The sequence below is a fragment of the Scyliorhinus canicula genome, chromosome 14, assembly GCF_902713615.1.
Source record: "Scyliorhinus canicula chromosome 14, sScyCan1.1, whole genome shotgun sequence".
NCBI classification, from domain to species: domain Eukaryota; kingdom Metazoa; phylum Chordata; class Chondrichthyes; order Carcharhiniformes; family Scyliorhinidae; genus Scyliorhinus; species Scyliorhinus canicula.
The window spans coordinates 42,679,650-42,695,180 of record NC_052159.1 but is presented as its reverse complement, the minus strand read 5'-3'; the positions used below and the strand labels follow the sequence as shown (position 1 = coordinate 42,695,180).

At 48.8% G+C, this 15,531-nt stretch overlaps 1 protein-coding gene across 4 annotated transcripts in view; it reads left to right on the top strand.

Moving 5' to 3' along the window:
• The window catches only part of LOC119977793 (protein furry homolog), a 483,675-nt gene that overhangs the window by 176,464 nt on the left and 291,680 nt on the right, over nt 1–15,531 (top strand). For all 4 annotated transcript variants that reach the window (XM_038819004.1, XM_038819002.1, XM_038819003.1 and 1 more), the window contains exon 16: nt 11,309–11,441. In XM_038819004.1, the coding sequence (XP_038674932.1) occupies nt 11,309–11,441 (133 nt within the window). The remainder of the gene's footprint in view (nt 1–11,308; nt 11,442–15,531) is intronic.

Below are 15,531 nucleotides of genomic sequence, written 5' to 3'. Positions count from 1 at the left end.
TATTCCTTTTTATTACTAAAACAGTTGTCTGTGTTTGTTTCTTTATTTCATTTTTATTTGATATAGGGGGCCCACTTCATCAGGGGCCCACTTGCCATCGGGCAAGCTGACACCCTGGCCAGTCCGCCACTGACCTCCACCCTATCCCCACACCTCCACCCTATCCTCGTAACCCCAACTAACCTTTTTTTGGACACTTAAGGGCAATTTAGCATAGCCAATCCACCTAGCCTGCACATCTTTGGACTGTGGGAGAAAACCGGAGCACCCGGAGGAAACCCACGCAGACACGGGGAGAACGTGCAGACTCCACACAGACAGTAACCCAAGCCGCAAATCTAACCAGGGACTCGGGAGCTGTGGAGCAACTGTAATAACCACTGTGCTACCGTGCTACCGTAACCACTCGTCATGGCACAAGGTCAAACATGGGCAAGGAAACCTCGCTCTGATTACCATTGTGATGATTGCCATGCCCCATAGCCAAGCTGTTCCAGTACAGCTACAACACTCTTCTCCTGACCTCATTGAAGTCTTGATTCAAACATGGACAGAAGAGCGGAACTCCAGAGGTGAGAATGACTGACCTTGACATCAAGGCTGCATTTGGCAGAATATGGTATCAAGGAGTCCTTGCAAAACTGGAGTTGATGGAAATTTGGTTGGTGTCATATCTGGCACAAAGGACAGTGGTTGTGGTGGTTGGAGGTCAATCATCTCAGCTCCAGGACATCACTGCAGGAGTTCCTCAGGGTAGTGTCCGAAGCTCAACCATCTTTAGCTGCTTCAAAAATGACTTTACTTCCATCATAAGGTCAGAAGTGGGAATGCTTGCAGATGAATGCACAGTGTTCTGCACCATTCGCGACTCCTCAAAAACTGAAGCTGTCCATGTCCAAATGCAACAAGACCAGGACAATATCTAGGCTTGGGCTGACAAGTGACAAGTAACATCCATGCCCCACAAATGCCAGGCAATTGTCACATCCTAGAAGAAATAATCTAACCATCACCCCTTGACATTTAATAACATTACCATGACTGTATCCCCCACTATCAAAATCCTGGGGATTACTCATGACCAGAAACTGAATGGGATTAGCCATATAAATAATGTGGCTACAAGAACAAGTCAGAGGCTAGGAACCCTGTGGAAAGTAACTCGCCTCCTTACACTGCAAAGTCTATCCACCATCTGCAAGGCACAAGTCAGCACTGTGATTGAATACTCTCCACGTGGGCAGCACGGTAGTATTGTAGATAGCACAATTGCTTCACAGCTCTAGGGTCCCAAGTTCGATTCCGGCTTGGGTCACTGTCTGTGCCGTGTCTGCACATCCTCCCAGCGTGTGCGTGGGTTTCCTCCGGGTGCTCCGGTTTCCTCCCACAGTCCAAAGATGTGCAGGTTAGGTGGATTGGCCATGATAAATTGGCCTTAGTGTCCAAAATTGCCCTTAGTGTTGGGTGGGGTTCCTGGGTTATGGGGATAAGGTGGAGGTGTTGACCTTGGGTAGGGTGCCCTTTCCAAGAGCCAGTGCAGACTTGATGGGCCGAATGCAGAAGCACTGTAAATTCTATGATGATTGCCTGAATAAGTACAGCTCCAACGACATACAAGATGCTCGACACTGTCACTGAGTCAAAATCCTGGAACCCCATCCCCAACAGCACTGTGGGTATACCTATTCCTCAGGGACTCAGCGGTTCAAGAAGGCAGCCCACGGACTTCCAGTGACGCATATTGGAGGGCTCCCGCTCGGGAACGGCATTTTCGGGTCAAACGCCCGGTCCCAGGGGTAACAGAGGCGGCAAAAGCAGGGAGAAGGCACAGTGAAGGAAGATGTCGAGAACAAGTAAAAAAAAAAAAACGTCCGTGAAAAACACAGCTGAAAGTCCGTCGGGGAGTGGTAAGGTCACCGCGGGGACGGCAAGAAAAATGGAGGCAGGGGCACCAGGGGAGGCCGCATTGCCCACGGCTGAAGAAATGACTAAGGTGATGGCCGCGGAACTTGAAAGGCAGTTCACAAAACACATGGAGGCGATGAGGAAGGTGATGAGGGCGGTATTGAAAGTGCTGGTGGAAGAGGCGATTGCCCCGGTGAGGGCGGCGGTATTGAGCACAGTGGTGGAGGTACGGGAGCAAGGCGAGGTGCTGAAGGAAGTGAAAGAGACATTGTTGCAGCACAGCGATCAACTTACCTCGATGGGGAAGGAGATGCGGAAAGTGATAGAGATCAACGAGGGTCTGCGAGCCAAAATGGACAACTTGGAAAACAGATTCAGGCGACAGAATCTGAGGATTGTGCGTCTTCCCGAAGGAGTGGAAGGCCCATGGCCGACAGTATTTTGCCACGATGTTGGCGAAGCTATTGGGGGAGGGGGATGATCCCTCCCGATATGAACTGGATCGGGCTAATCGGTCGTGGAGGCCTGTACCAAAGGAGAGTGAGCCGCCAAGAGCAGTGACTTTGTGTTTTCATTTTTTTTAAAAATAATTTTTATTCAAATTTTCACAAAAAAGAAAACAATACTAGAAAATTCTAAGAACAAAAAAAAACAGACCCCCCCCCCCCCCCCCCCCCCCCGCCGTAAATACAAAACAGAAACAATAAATTAACGCCCGTCATTGACAAAAAAAAGATATTCAACCCAAAACAAAAACAAAGAGACAACCTCCCCCCCCGGGTTGCTGCTGCTGCTGACCTTTTGTTTTTACCGTTCTGCCAGGAGATCTAGGAATGGTTGCCATCTCCTGAAAAACCCCTGCACTGACCCCCTTAGGGCAAATTTCACCCTCTCCAATTTAATAAACCCCGCCATATCGTTGATTCAGGCCTCCACGCTTGGGGGCCTCGCATCCTTCCACTGAAGAAGAATCCTCTGCCGGGCTACGAGGGACGCAAAGGCCAGAACACCGGCCTCTTTCGTCTCCTGCACTCCCGGCTCCACTGCAACCCCAAATATTGCGAGTCTCCAGCCTGGATTGACCCTGGATCCTACCACCCTCGATGCCGTCCTTGCTACACCCTTCCAAAATTCCCCCAGCGCTGGGCATGCCCAGAACATGTGGACATGGTTTGCTGGGCTCCCTGAGCACCTTATACACCTGTCCTCGGTCCCAGAAAACCGGCTCATCCTTGTCCCGGTCATATGAGCCTTATGCAGTACCTTAAACTGTATGAGGCTAAGCCTCGCACACGAAGAGGAGGAGTTCACCCTTTCTAGGGCATCCACCCATGTCCCCTCCTCAATCTCCTCACCCATCTCCTCCTCCCATTTATCTTTCAGCTCCTCCACTGAGACCTCATCTACCTCCTGCATCACCTGGTACACTTCCGAGATCCTCCCCTCTCCAACCCATACCCCCGAGAGCACCCTGTCCTGGACCCCACGCGGCGGCAGCAGGGGGAACCCCGCCACCTGCCGCCTGACAAACGCCCTTACTTGCATGTGTTCCCCGGGGGGAGCCTGGACGTCCCCTCCAGCTCACCCAGGCTCGCAAACTTCCCATCTATGAACAGGTCCCCCAGCCTCCTGACACCTGCCCTGTGCCAACTCAGGAACCCGCCATCAATTCTCCCCGGAACAAACCGGTGGTTCTCCCGTATCGGGGACCCCATCGAGGCCCCCACCTCCCCCTGTGCCGCCTCCATTGCCCCCAAATCTTGAGGGTAGCTGCCACCACCGGGCTCGTGGTATACCTCGTTGGAGGGAGCAGCAGCGGCGCCGTTGCAAGCGCTTCCAGGCTCGTACCCACACAGGAAGCCATCTCCTGCCTCTTCCATGCCGCCCCCTCCCCGTCCATTACCCACTTACGCACCATCGCTGCGTTGGCAGCCCAATAATACCCACAGAGGTTGGGCAACGCCAGCCCCCCCCCCCATCCCTGCCCCGCTCCAAGAACACCCGTCTCACCCTTGGAGTCCCGTGTGCCCACACAAACCCCGTAATGCTCCTGTTAACCCGCCTGAAAAAGGCCTTCGGGATAAGGATGGGGAGGCACTGGAACAGGAACACAAACCTCGGGAGCACCGTCATCTTGACTGACTGCACCCTACCCGCCAAAGACAGCGGCCGCATGTCCCACCTCTTAAACTCCTCCTCCATTTGCTCCACCAGCCTTGTGAGGTTTAGCTTATGCAAGGCCCCCCAGCTCCTGGCCACCCGAACCCCCAAGTACCTGAAGCTCCTCTCCGCCCTTTTGAGTGGGAGCCTCCCAATCCCCCCCTCCTGGTCCCCCGGGTGTACCACAAATAGCTCGCTTTTCCCAAAGTTAAGCTTATACCTTGAGAAATCCCCAAATTCCCGGAGAATCCCCATCACCACCGGCATTCCCCCCACCGGGTCCGCCACATACAATAGGTCATCCGCATAGAGCGACACTCGGTGCTCCTCCCCACCCCGGACCAGCCCCCTCCAATCCCCCGACTCCCTCAGCGCCATAGCCAGGGGTTCAATTGCCAGCGCAAAAAGTAGGGGGGACAGGGGACACACCTGCCTCGTCCCTCGGTAGAGTCGAAAATACTCCGACCTCCTCTTATTCGTGGCCACACTCGCCATCGGGGCCTCATACAACAGCCTCACCCAACTGACAAACCCCTCCCCAAACCCGAACCTTTCCAGCACCTCCCACAAGTACCCCCACTCAACCCTATCAAAGGCCTTCTCCGCCTCCCCTTCCACCGCCGGCATCATAATAACGTTCAAGAGCCTCCGTATATTAGTGTTCAGCTGCCTCCCCTTCACAAACCCCGTTTGATCCTCGTGGATAACCTGCGACACACAATCTTCTCTCCTCGTGGCTAAGATCTTTGCCAACAACTTGCCGTCCACATTCAGGAGTGAGATCGGCCTGTATGACCCACACTGCAGGGGATCCTTGTCTCGCTTAAGGATCAAGGAGATCAGCGTCCGAGACATCGTCAGGGGCAAAGACCCCCCTCCCTCGCCTCGTTGAAGGTCCTAACCAACAGGGGGCCCAGCAAGTCTGCATGCGCCTTGTAAAATTCAACCGGGAACCCATCCGGCCCCGGCGCCTTCCCCGACTGCATGTTCCTTATCCCTTTAACCAGCTCCTCAAGCTCAACTGGCGCCCCTGACCCTCCACCCGTCCCTCCTCCACCCTCGGGAATCTCAGCCGGTCCAAAAAGCGCCCCATCCCCCCCTTCTCCGCCGGAGGTTCGGACCGATATAGTCTCTCATAAAAGTCCCTGAAGACCCCATTAATGTCTACCCCCCACCACACCACATTTCCTCCCCGGTCCTTAACTACACCAATCTCCCTAGCCGCATCCCGCTTACGGAGCTGGTGTGCCAGCAGACTCTGTGTTTTCATAAGTACAGTGTGCTGGGCAAAGCAGAAGCGGGTGGTGCAGTGGGCTGGAGCTGGTATACGCATATATCAGGACTTTACGGTGGAGTTGGCGAGGGGGAGGGCTGCCTTCAGCCGGATGAAGAAGGCACTGTACATCAGTAAGGTGCAGTGCGGCATAGTATACCCAGCTAAGTTGAGAGTGACCTACAAATCCAAGGACTTTTATTTTGGGACGGCAGAAGCAGCGGAGGAGTTTGCGAAGGCAGAAGGACGGTGACTGAATTGAGAAGTGGTTATGTACCGATGTAGCCTCATGTAACTGTATTTTTTCACTGTGGAGGGTGTATGTGCTAAATGAGCCAACGTTGTATATACTTGGACCAGGGAAGAGAGGGGACTTTCACTTGCAATGATGGTTCTTTGGAGCTTGGGTGTGTATGCGAGGTTTGTGTGCTGAAGGGGATTTCTGGGTTTTCCTGAGGCCGGGCAAGGGGGAAAGAGACCCGGGCAGGGGCCTCCACGCTGGCCGGTTTAAGCCGGCCAGTGAACCGGAGTGAGGTGGGAGGAGGGGCTGCAGCCATCGGAGCCTGGCAGAATAGTTCCCGATGAGTCTAGCCGGAGTGGAAAGATTGGGGGAAGGAACCGAGGTTTGGGGGAGGATTTTTGTAAGAGGAAGTGGAGGGGAGGAGCCAGGGGGGCTTGCAGTGCATTGGTTTCATCTACGGTACTCTTTCAGGGATTGGATGACATTGAATGTTAGGGGGAGGGGGGACTATAGGTTAATGGTGACCATAGGCGATTCCTAATTCCTTTCTCTTTTATTTCTCCTTTGTTTGTCCCACCGAGGGAGGGTTTGTTCTATTTGAAGCTTATGTTGTCAGGTGGGTCGTTGCTTGGGGTGGTGGGAGGATGGGATCATTGTTGTTGATAAGGAAATTGACTTTGTATTTGTTACCGTTTGCTGCTTGTGGGTGGGATGTAAATTCTGGAGAAAACATGAAAATGGAGAATAAAAATATTTTACAAAAAAAAAGAAGGCAGCTCACTCCCACCTTCTCGAGAAATTAAGGACGAACAGCGATGACCGGATGTGAATTTCTGAAAAATCCATGCCGAGGTCAAGAGGAGGCCTGTTTTCTGTGCATTTCATTTAGAGAGCCAGAGTACCCCTTGGATAGGTGAGGTATCCTTATGAGTGTAGATTGAATTTTTCATTTTGTGTCCCAGAAATGCCAGGACCCTAACTCCCACTGTCCTCTCATGACCCAAGGGAGTGGGAGGTTGGTCTGCCAGGGCAATTTTTTATTGCCCCATCTGATCTCTTGCAAACAGGTGCCAGGGAGAAACTAGCTCTGGGAGTGTGCATAGCACTTCAAGGAATCATAGAGGATGAGCATGGCACTTCCTCACATAGAGCGAGTAGAAGTTAATCAACATGAACACCCGAAGCTCAAAGGAAAGGCTCACAGTCATGTGGAAAAGGCAGAGGCACAAGCACCAGGAGAAAGAGGAGAGGGAGGACAACCAGGTTCTACTCTGTGAGGAAAGTGTCCAGAATAAGAACATAAGAACTAGGAGCAGGAGTAGGCCATCTGGCCCCTAGAGCCTGCTCCACCATTCAATGAGATCATGGCTGATCTTTTGTGGACTCAGCTCCACTTTCCGGCCTGAACACCATAACCCTTAATCCCTTTATTCTTCAAAAAACTATCTAGCTTTACCTTAAAAACATTTAATGAAGGAGCCTCAACTGCTTCACTGGGCAAGGAATTCCATAGATTCACAACCCTTTGGGTGAAGAAGTTCCTCCTAAACTCAGTCCTAGATCTACTTCCCCTTATTTTGAGGCTATGCCCCCTAGTTCTGCTTTCACCCGCCAGTGGAAACAACCTGCCAGCATCTATCCTATCTATTCCCTTCATAATTTTATATGTTTCTATAAGATCCCCCCTCATCCTTCTAAATTCCAACGAGTACAGTCCCAGTATACTCAACCTCTCCTCGTAATCCAACCCCTTCAGCTCTGGGATTAATCTAGTGAATCTCCTCTGCACACCCTCCAGTGCCAGTACATCCTTTCTCAAGTAAGGAGACCAAAACTGAACACAATACTCCAGGTGTGGCCTCACTAACACCTTATACAATTGCAGCATAACCTCCCTAGTCTTAAACTCCATCCCTCTAGCAATGAAGGACAAAATTCCATTTGCCTTCTTAATCACCTGTTGCACCTGTAAACCAACTCTCTGTGACTCATGCACGAGCACACCCAGGTCTCTCTGCACAGCAGCATGCTTTAATATTTTATCATTTAAATAATAATCCCGTTTGCTGTTATTCCTACCAAAATGGATACCTCACATTTGTCAACATTGTATTCCATCTGCCAGACCCTAGCCCATTCACTTAACCTATCCAAATCCCTCTGCAGACTTCCAGTATCCTCTGCACTTTTCGCTTTACCACTCATCTTAGTGTCATCTGCAAACTTGGACACATTGCCCTTGGTCCCCAACTCCAAATCATCTATGTAAATTGTGAACAATTGTGGGCCCAACATGGATCCCTGAGGGAATGGGAACATCATACCTTAACATGACGGAAACCCAATGCCTAAGAAGACCTGGGTTGCAGGGTGCATGAGCAACTTGAGCTGCAATCCATCGACCCCCGTTCCCTGCCAGTGGCTGTGAAGGTATCCGTCATACTGAATTTCTATGCCTTAGGCTCTTCCCTGGGTTTACAAGGGGACGTGGCTGATATATCCCAGTCAGCTGCGCACAGATGCATTAAGGAAGTGACTAACGTCCTGTTTGCTCACAACAGGGAGCAGATTAGTTTCCTCATGCATCCTGATTCTCAAGAGTCAATTGAAGGCTTCCCTCGGGTGCAAAGAATTATTTGCTGCACTCACATTGAAATAAACATCTAACTTAGCATCAAGTCACCGTTGTGAATTGCAAGTAATTTCACTCCACCGGTTTGTGACCACAGTAAGGTTTTTTTTCAAGGATGCACAAGGTTCCCGGGCAGCTGCCATGGCTCCTTCACACTAAGGAATTCAGATCTTCCTGGTCTATTCATCCACCCATGCAGGTCCAGGGATGGCTTCTTGGGGACGAGGGTTACCCACTAAGAGCAGGCTAAAGGCACCCTTTAGACATCATAGTCAGAGGCAGAGAGAGAAAACAATACCATTGAGCAGTACATTATGTTTTGATGCCTCAATCACTTGGGGTAATCTCTAAAATTCCCCAGCAAGGGTTTCAAGAATAGTTGTGTGCTGCAAACTGCATAACATTGCACAATGGATGGGACTCCAACTTGATGATGGTGAGGCTATGGGGTAGAGCATTTGACTGAATGTGCATCAAGGAGCCCTGGCAGAATTGAAGTCTGAGAATCAGGGGAAAAACTGATTAATCATGCTGTCTTGCTGTCAAGGGCAGTTACTCTCGCCTCACCTCTGTGTGTTCAGCTCTTTTGTCCCTGCTCAGACCAGGGCTGTAGTGGAGTCAGATGCCAAAGGCCCTAGCGGAACACGAGCTGAGCATTAGAAAGCAGGTTATAGCTGTGCAAATGCTACTTGAGCGGTCAATAACCCTTTTCATCATTTTGCTGATGATTGAGAGTAGACTGTTGGGGCAATAATTGGCTGGGTTGGATGTATCCAGCTTTTTGCATACAGGACATGTGGACAATTTTCCAGATTGCTCGGTAGTTGCCAATGTTGTATCTGTACTGGAACAGTTTGGCTACTGAACAGCAATAAGTACTATTGCCAGAATTTTGTCAGGGCCCATAGCCTTTGCAGTATCCAGTGCCTTCAGCCATTTCTTGATCTTGCTGATGGAACCATCAATTCACCAGACACGTGTTTCCGAAGTGAATCTAGGCTTTAATCGACTTACTTCAGAGCCAGCCTATTACCTGTTGATGAACTCGAAGTGACCCAGGCTGACTCTGGACACGGATACTTATACAGTTGCACTAGGGGGAGGAGTCGTGGGCGGAACCAAAGGTGGAGCCCAGTACAAGTTCCTCAGTGCTCCCAGCGCTACTTCCCCTAGTGGTAGGATGGCGCTACTGCGCTTACAATAACAGTGTGAATTATTATATACATTCATATATTACATTCACCACACTCACATGGAGTCAATCGAATTGGCTGAACACTGGCATCTTAAGGTCAAGTCACCATAGTCCCAGATGGCCATTGGCTGCTTTCCCCTTTGAGGGGAAGAGCTGACTGGTGGTGATTTAACCTGAGGATCACCACACCGAGGCAGGGGGCAAGTTTGAGAAAGCGGGGCCTTCATGAACCTCAGGTGGTACAGGAATTGAACCAGTGCTGCTGGCCTTGCTCTGCATCACAAACCAGCTGTCTAGCCAAGTGAGCTAAACCAGCCCCCTTTTTACTGGTATCTATAATGCTCGGAACCTCTGGAGGAGGCCAAGAGTGGTCATCAACCTGGCACTTCTGGCTGAAGATGTTTGCGAATTATGCAAATTTACTTTTGCACTGATGTGCTAAACTCCCCCATCATTGAAGATTGGGATATTTGTGGATCTTCCTCCTCTGGTGAGCTGTTTAATTGTCCACAGCCATTCATGACTGGATGTGACAGGAATGCAGAGCTCCGATTTGATCTGGTGGTTTTGGGATTGCTTAGCTCTGTTTATTATCTTTTTATCTGTTTATTGTAGGACATGGGCAGCACGGTGGCACAGTGGTTAGCTCTGCTGCCTCACAGCACCAGGGATCTGGGTTCAATTCCTGCCGTGGGTCTTTGTGGAGTTTGCACATTCTGCCTGGTTTGCGTGGGTTTCTTTTGGATGCTCTGGTTTTCTCCCATCCAAAGATGCGCAGGTTAGGTGGATTGGCCATGATCAATGGACAGGGTTATGGGAATAGTGCAGGGGAGTAGGTCTAGGTAGTGAGCTCTTTTGGGGGGGTTGGTGCAGACTCAACAGGCCGAATGGCCTCCTCTGCACTGTTGGGAGTCTATGGATATTGCATGTTGTTTCCGTTGTTTGGAATGCAAGTAGTTCTGTGTTGAAGCCTCACCAGGTGGCATTGCTGCACAACAAGATAGAAACTATGATGAGTGTGTGGAGTCGAGACTTCACAAAGACCATGGCCAGGATTCTCCACTGGGAAACTATGCTCTCCCACCAGAGATGGATTGCAAATCTTGTAGTGATTCACAATCCCTTACCACACAAATTTATGCATGGCTGTGATTGTGACGGATTCCCTCGTGAATTGGACTATGGGGCTCCCATTATTTTTAACTGCAGCTGCCACCGCATTACAGGCGGAATTAGTTACATGGATTTGGGGTCTCCTACCCACTCAGTGGTACAGGGTGCCCCACCTTTCCTCTCTAGTAGCCAGAAGCCTGTTCAGGTCTCCCTCCAAGAAGTGAGGAGCAGCTCTCTGGGCTGCCATTTTCCTGGCTTGACTGTGTGAGTGGGTCAAACGTTCTGGTTTATTGTCAGACAGTTGCCAAGGAAAAGGATGGAGTTGGTATTTCAGGAAAAGAGTTTGGATATGGCACTAAACAATAACATCAGTCTTCCCATTATTGGAGAAAAATGAAAGAAAAATTGAAAAAAAAACATTTGTTTTTTCAGTTCCCAGTGGACAGACTTGTTAACCTGTGAACTAGCATGACAGCCAGGGATGTTACTCATGCTGTTTGAAGGAAGGTTACACAGATGTTACACGAAGACTGCTGAACAGAGTCACATCAGCACCAATTCCATCACTATCCTTCGCCACTGGCTGAACCAGATTGTTCGCAATCCCAGCAACCGTTTTTAATCTATTTATACAGTGCGTTAAAACTTAATTGCAGTAAAATAAAATTTTCTAGCAGTGCCTTAATGGTATAGGTGCTGCAGGTAGCATGGACATTCAGGGTCGATACTTCAGGTTAATGAAGTCTGTCAAATGTATTCTAAAGGTATATTTTACCCTCAACTCAACAGGAATATCTCTGTACTATCCACAACTAAGAAAAGCCCTAGATAGCATCTTAAGGCACCTCGACAAAGAGGTTGGGCGTTGTATGATGTTGACCAATACACAGATATTGAACAAAGAGCCTGAAGACATGATCACGTAAGCAAGAATTCCGTTTTGAGTTAATGGTGAAAGGATGAAGCTGATTTTATGTACAGGTGTACATCAGTTACAAATGGTTCAAAACTGGTGGAAAGATAATTTAGAATAATCACATGCTAATAGCAATAAATTTTTGTAGTCAAGTTATTTGAATAGTTCAAGATGCAGATTTGAGCATTTACAAGGAGTGCACTAGTACCCAATTATTTTCTTACAATTAAGGGGCAATTTATTGTGGCCAATCCACCTACTCTGCACATCTTTGGGTTATGGGGGCGAGACTCACACAGACACGGGGAGAATGTATAAAAACTCCACACGTGACAGTGACCTGGGGCCTGGAATGAACCTGGGTCCTCGGCTGCATCAGGCAGCAGTACTAACCACTGCGCCAACATCCATTAATGGGTCCTTTTCAAATTGGCACGCGGTAACTAGTGGGGTACCACAGGGATCGGTGCTGGGAGCCCAGCTATTCACAATATAAATGATTTGGATGAGAGAACAAAATGTAACATCTCAAAATTTGCAGATGATACCAAGTTGGGTGGAAGGGTGAACTGTGGCGGGGATGCAGGGATCCTACATCATGATCTAGTCAGGTTGGGCAAGTGCGCAAATCAATGGCAGATGCAGTATAATTTTGATACGTGTGAAGTTATTCACTTTGGAAGCAAAAACAGGAAGGCTGATTATGACCTAAATGGTTGTAAATTGGGAGAGGAGAGTGTGCAGTGGGACCTGGGTGTCCTTGTGCACCAGTCGCTGAAGATAAGTATGCAGGCGCAGGAGGCGGTAAAGAAGGCTAATAGTATGTTGGTCTTCATTGTGAGAGGTTTTGAATATAGAAGCAGGGATGTGTTGCTGCAATTGTACAGGGCCTTGGTGAGGCCACACCTGGAGTATTGTGTGCAGCTTTGGTCTCCTCTCTGAAGAAGGATTTTCTTGCTCTCGAGGGAGTGCAGCGAAGGTTTACCAGACTGATTCCAGGGATGGCGGGACTGCCATATGAGAAGAGATTGACTAGGTTGGGATTGTTCTCGCTGGAGTTCAGAAGAATGAGGGGGGATCTCAGAGAGACTTATGAAATTCTAATGGGACTAGACAGGGTAGATGCAGGGAAGATGTTACCAATGATGGGTGTGTCCAGAACCAGGGGTCACAGTCTGAGGATTCAGGGTAAACCATTTCAGACAGAGATGAGGAGACATTTCTTGACCCAAAGAGTGGTGAGCCAGTGGAATTCATTACCACAGGAAGTAGTTGATGCTAAAACATTGAATATATTCAAGATGCGACTAGATATAGCACTTGGAGAGAATGGGATCAAAGGCCATAGGGAGAAAGCAGGATTAGGCTATTGGGTTGGATGATCAGCCACGATTGTGATGAATGGCGGAGCAGGCTCGAAGGGCCAAAAGGCCTCCTCCTGCTCCTGTCTTCTACGTATCTATGTATGTAACATGCCGCCCCATAAGGAGTGCACTAATGATTGGAATGGAAAATTACATGGTGTTGACATTTTAAATGGATGAGTGAAAATTAAAGGGAAGTGGCGATAAACGACAGCTTACTGTCATTGACTGTCCCAGCACAAGAGATTTGAGATTTTACAAACAACTCTTCTGTTTACAAGATCTTTTTTTTTAAGTATTTTTATTCAAGATATTTGCCATTTTACACAACAGACACTCAAATATTATCCCCACCAACCGATCCTATATGTCCTTTTTTCAACTTCCCCATCCCCTCACCCCCCCAACCCCTCTCTCTCTTCTCCCCCCCCCCCCCCCCCCCCCCCACTTTTTTACCCTTCCCCTCCCACTTGCTGATGTTATGGGCCAGGGTTTAGAGAACCTCAAAGTGTATCATGGAGTTCACCGACCCACAACTTTTAATAGATTGTGGTATGGGGAGCACACGGCCATAGAAAAGTATTTTTTAAAGCAAAACAATGTTTATTCTATGAACTCAAGTTAACCTTTTTAAAGCATAAAGTGAACATCTTAGCAACCATTAATTCAAATACAACCCCCAAAGACTACAACACTAAGTAATCTTTTAAGCTTTCCTTTTAACATCCATAAGACTTAAAAACAAAACCTTTAGCAGAAGCACATCAGGTTAAAGTCACTACTGAGAGAAGTTATTAGTTTTAAATCACCAAAGGATTGATTTACAGGTTTTGATTACAGAGAGAGCGAGAGACTAATACCCCTTCTGGCTGTGACTGCAGCTATCCAGCTCTGAAAACGAAACTAAACACACCCTGCAGCAAATTGCCTAAAATGAAAGTAAAAAGCTGACAGACAGCCCAGCTCCACCCACTCCCTGACATCACTGAAACACTCATTTCTTAAAGGTACATTTCTTAAACACCCAATTCTTAAAGAAGAACATAAACAGCCTCCAACTCAAATAGAACCCCTCCTCCGACCCCTTAATGGAGTACTTGATTATTTTTTCCACGTGCAAAAACCCTGACAGGCCCCCCAACTAAGCCTTTGCCTTAGGCGGCTCCGCTGCCTGCAACCAAGCAGACTCCTCCTCCGGATTGTCAGAGGGGCAAAGGCCAAGACGTCAGATCTTCCCCTCCTGCAGCTCCGGCTCATCTGATACCCCAGAGATCTCCACCCTCAGGCACTGCACCACCGTTACCCTCAAAATCTCCAATACAATCTCAGAGAAGGAAGCCCAGAATTTCCCCAATACAGGGCAGGACTAAAACATGTGCAAGTTGCTCACCGTCCCTCTTGAACAACATTCACATCTATCCTCCACCCCTGGAAATAACCCACTCGTGTGTCCTAATCATGTGTGCTCTGTACACCATTTTAAACTGAATCAGGCTCAGTCTTGCACATGAGGATGTAGAGTTTACCCTGTGTAAGGCCACATCACCTCCTCAAATGCCCAACCCAACCCTCCCTCCCACTTTCTCTTTTTGTCCTCCAGCGAAGTCCTCTTCCTCTCCATCAACTGCCCATAGATATCAGAGATCTTCCCTTCCCCATCTCACATAAAGACACTAACTTATCCATCAAAGAAGGGTGCGGCAACCGAAGAAACATAGGAAGCTCCTTCTGAACAAAGTTGTGCATCTGTAGATTCCTGAACCCATTCCTCTCCGGAAGCTGGAAATTCTACACCAGTTCTTCCAACCCCACAAAGCTACCCTCCACAAACAGATCCCTGAACCTCTCTACCCCCTCCCGTTTCCAGACCCTGTAAGACAAATCCATTCCCACCGGAATAAATCTATGGTTCCTACATATCGGCACCCGTAACAGCATAGATTTCAGCTTAAAATGCTGTCTAAACTGGTTCCATATTGTCAGAGAAGATATTATTGGATTTGATTTATTGTCACGTGTACCGAGGTACAGTGAAAAGTATTGATCCAGACAGATCGTTGCACACATGAGAAAACCTAGGACATACATAAATATGCAATGTAAATACATAGGCACAGGCATCGGGAGAGCATACAGAGTGTCATACTACTCAGTAGAGAAGATGTGTGAAGAGATCAGTTCAGTCCATAAGAGGGTTATTTAGGAGTCAGGTAACAGCAGGAAGAAGCTCTTTTTGCACCTGTTAGTGCGTGTTCTCAGACTTTTGCACCTCCTACCCGATGGAAGAGGTTGGACGAGAGAAGAACCTGGGTGAGAGGGGTCTTTCCCAAGGCAGTGGCAGGTGTAGACCGACTCAATGGATGGGAGGCGGGTTCGCGTGATTGACTGGGCTGTGTACACGACTCTCTGTAGGTTCTTACAGTATTACCACTGGCCTCGTAGAGTACTTGGCCAGTGAGAACCGAAGAGGAGCCGTCACCTGTGCTGTCAAACATGACCCTATACAAGAAGCCCCCTCCATCCACCCCAAACTGTCCTCTCGTGCAAGACCCATCTCCGTACTTTCTCAATATTCGGCCCCCAGTAGCAATTAATCAAATTAGGTAAAGCAAACTCCCTACTGCCTATCTCTCTGTAGAAACGCACTCTGGACCCGATGGGTCTTACCGGCCCATTCAAAGGTTGAGACCAGTTTGATAATTCTACAAAAGAATACAAACAAGAACTTTGAA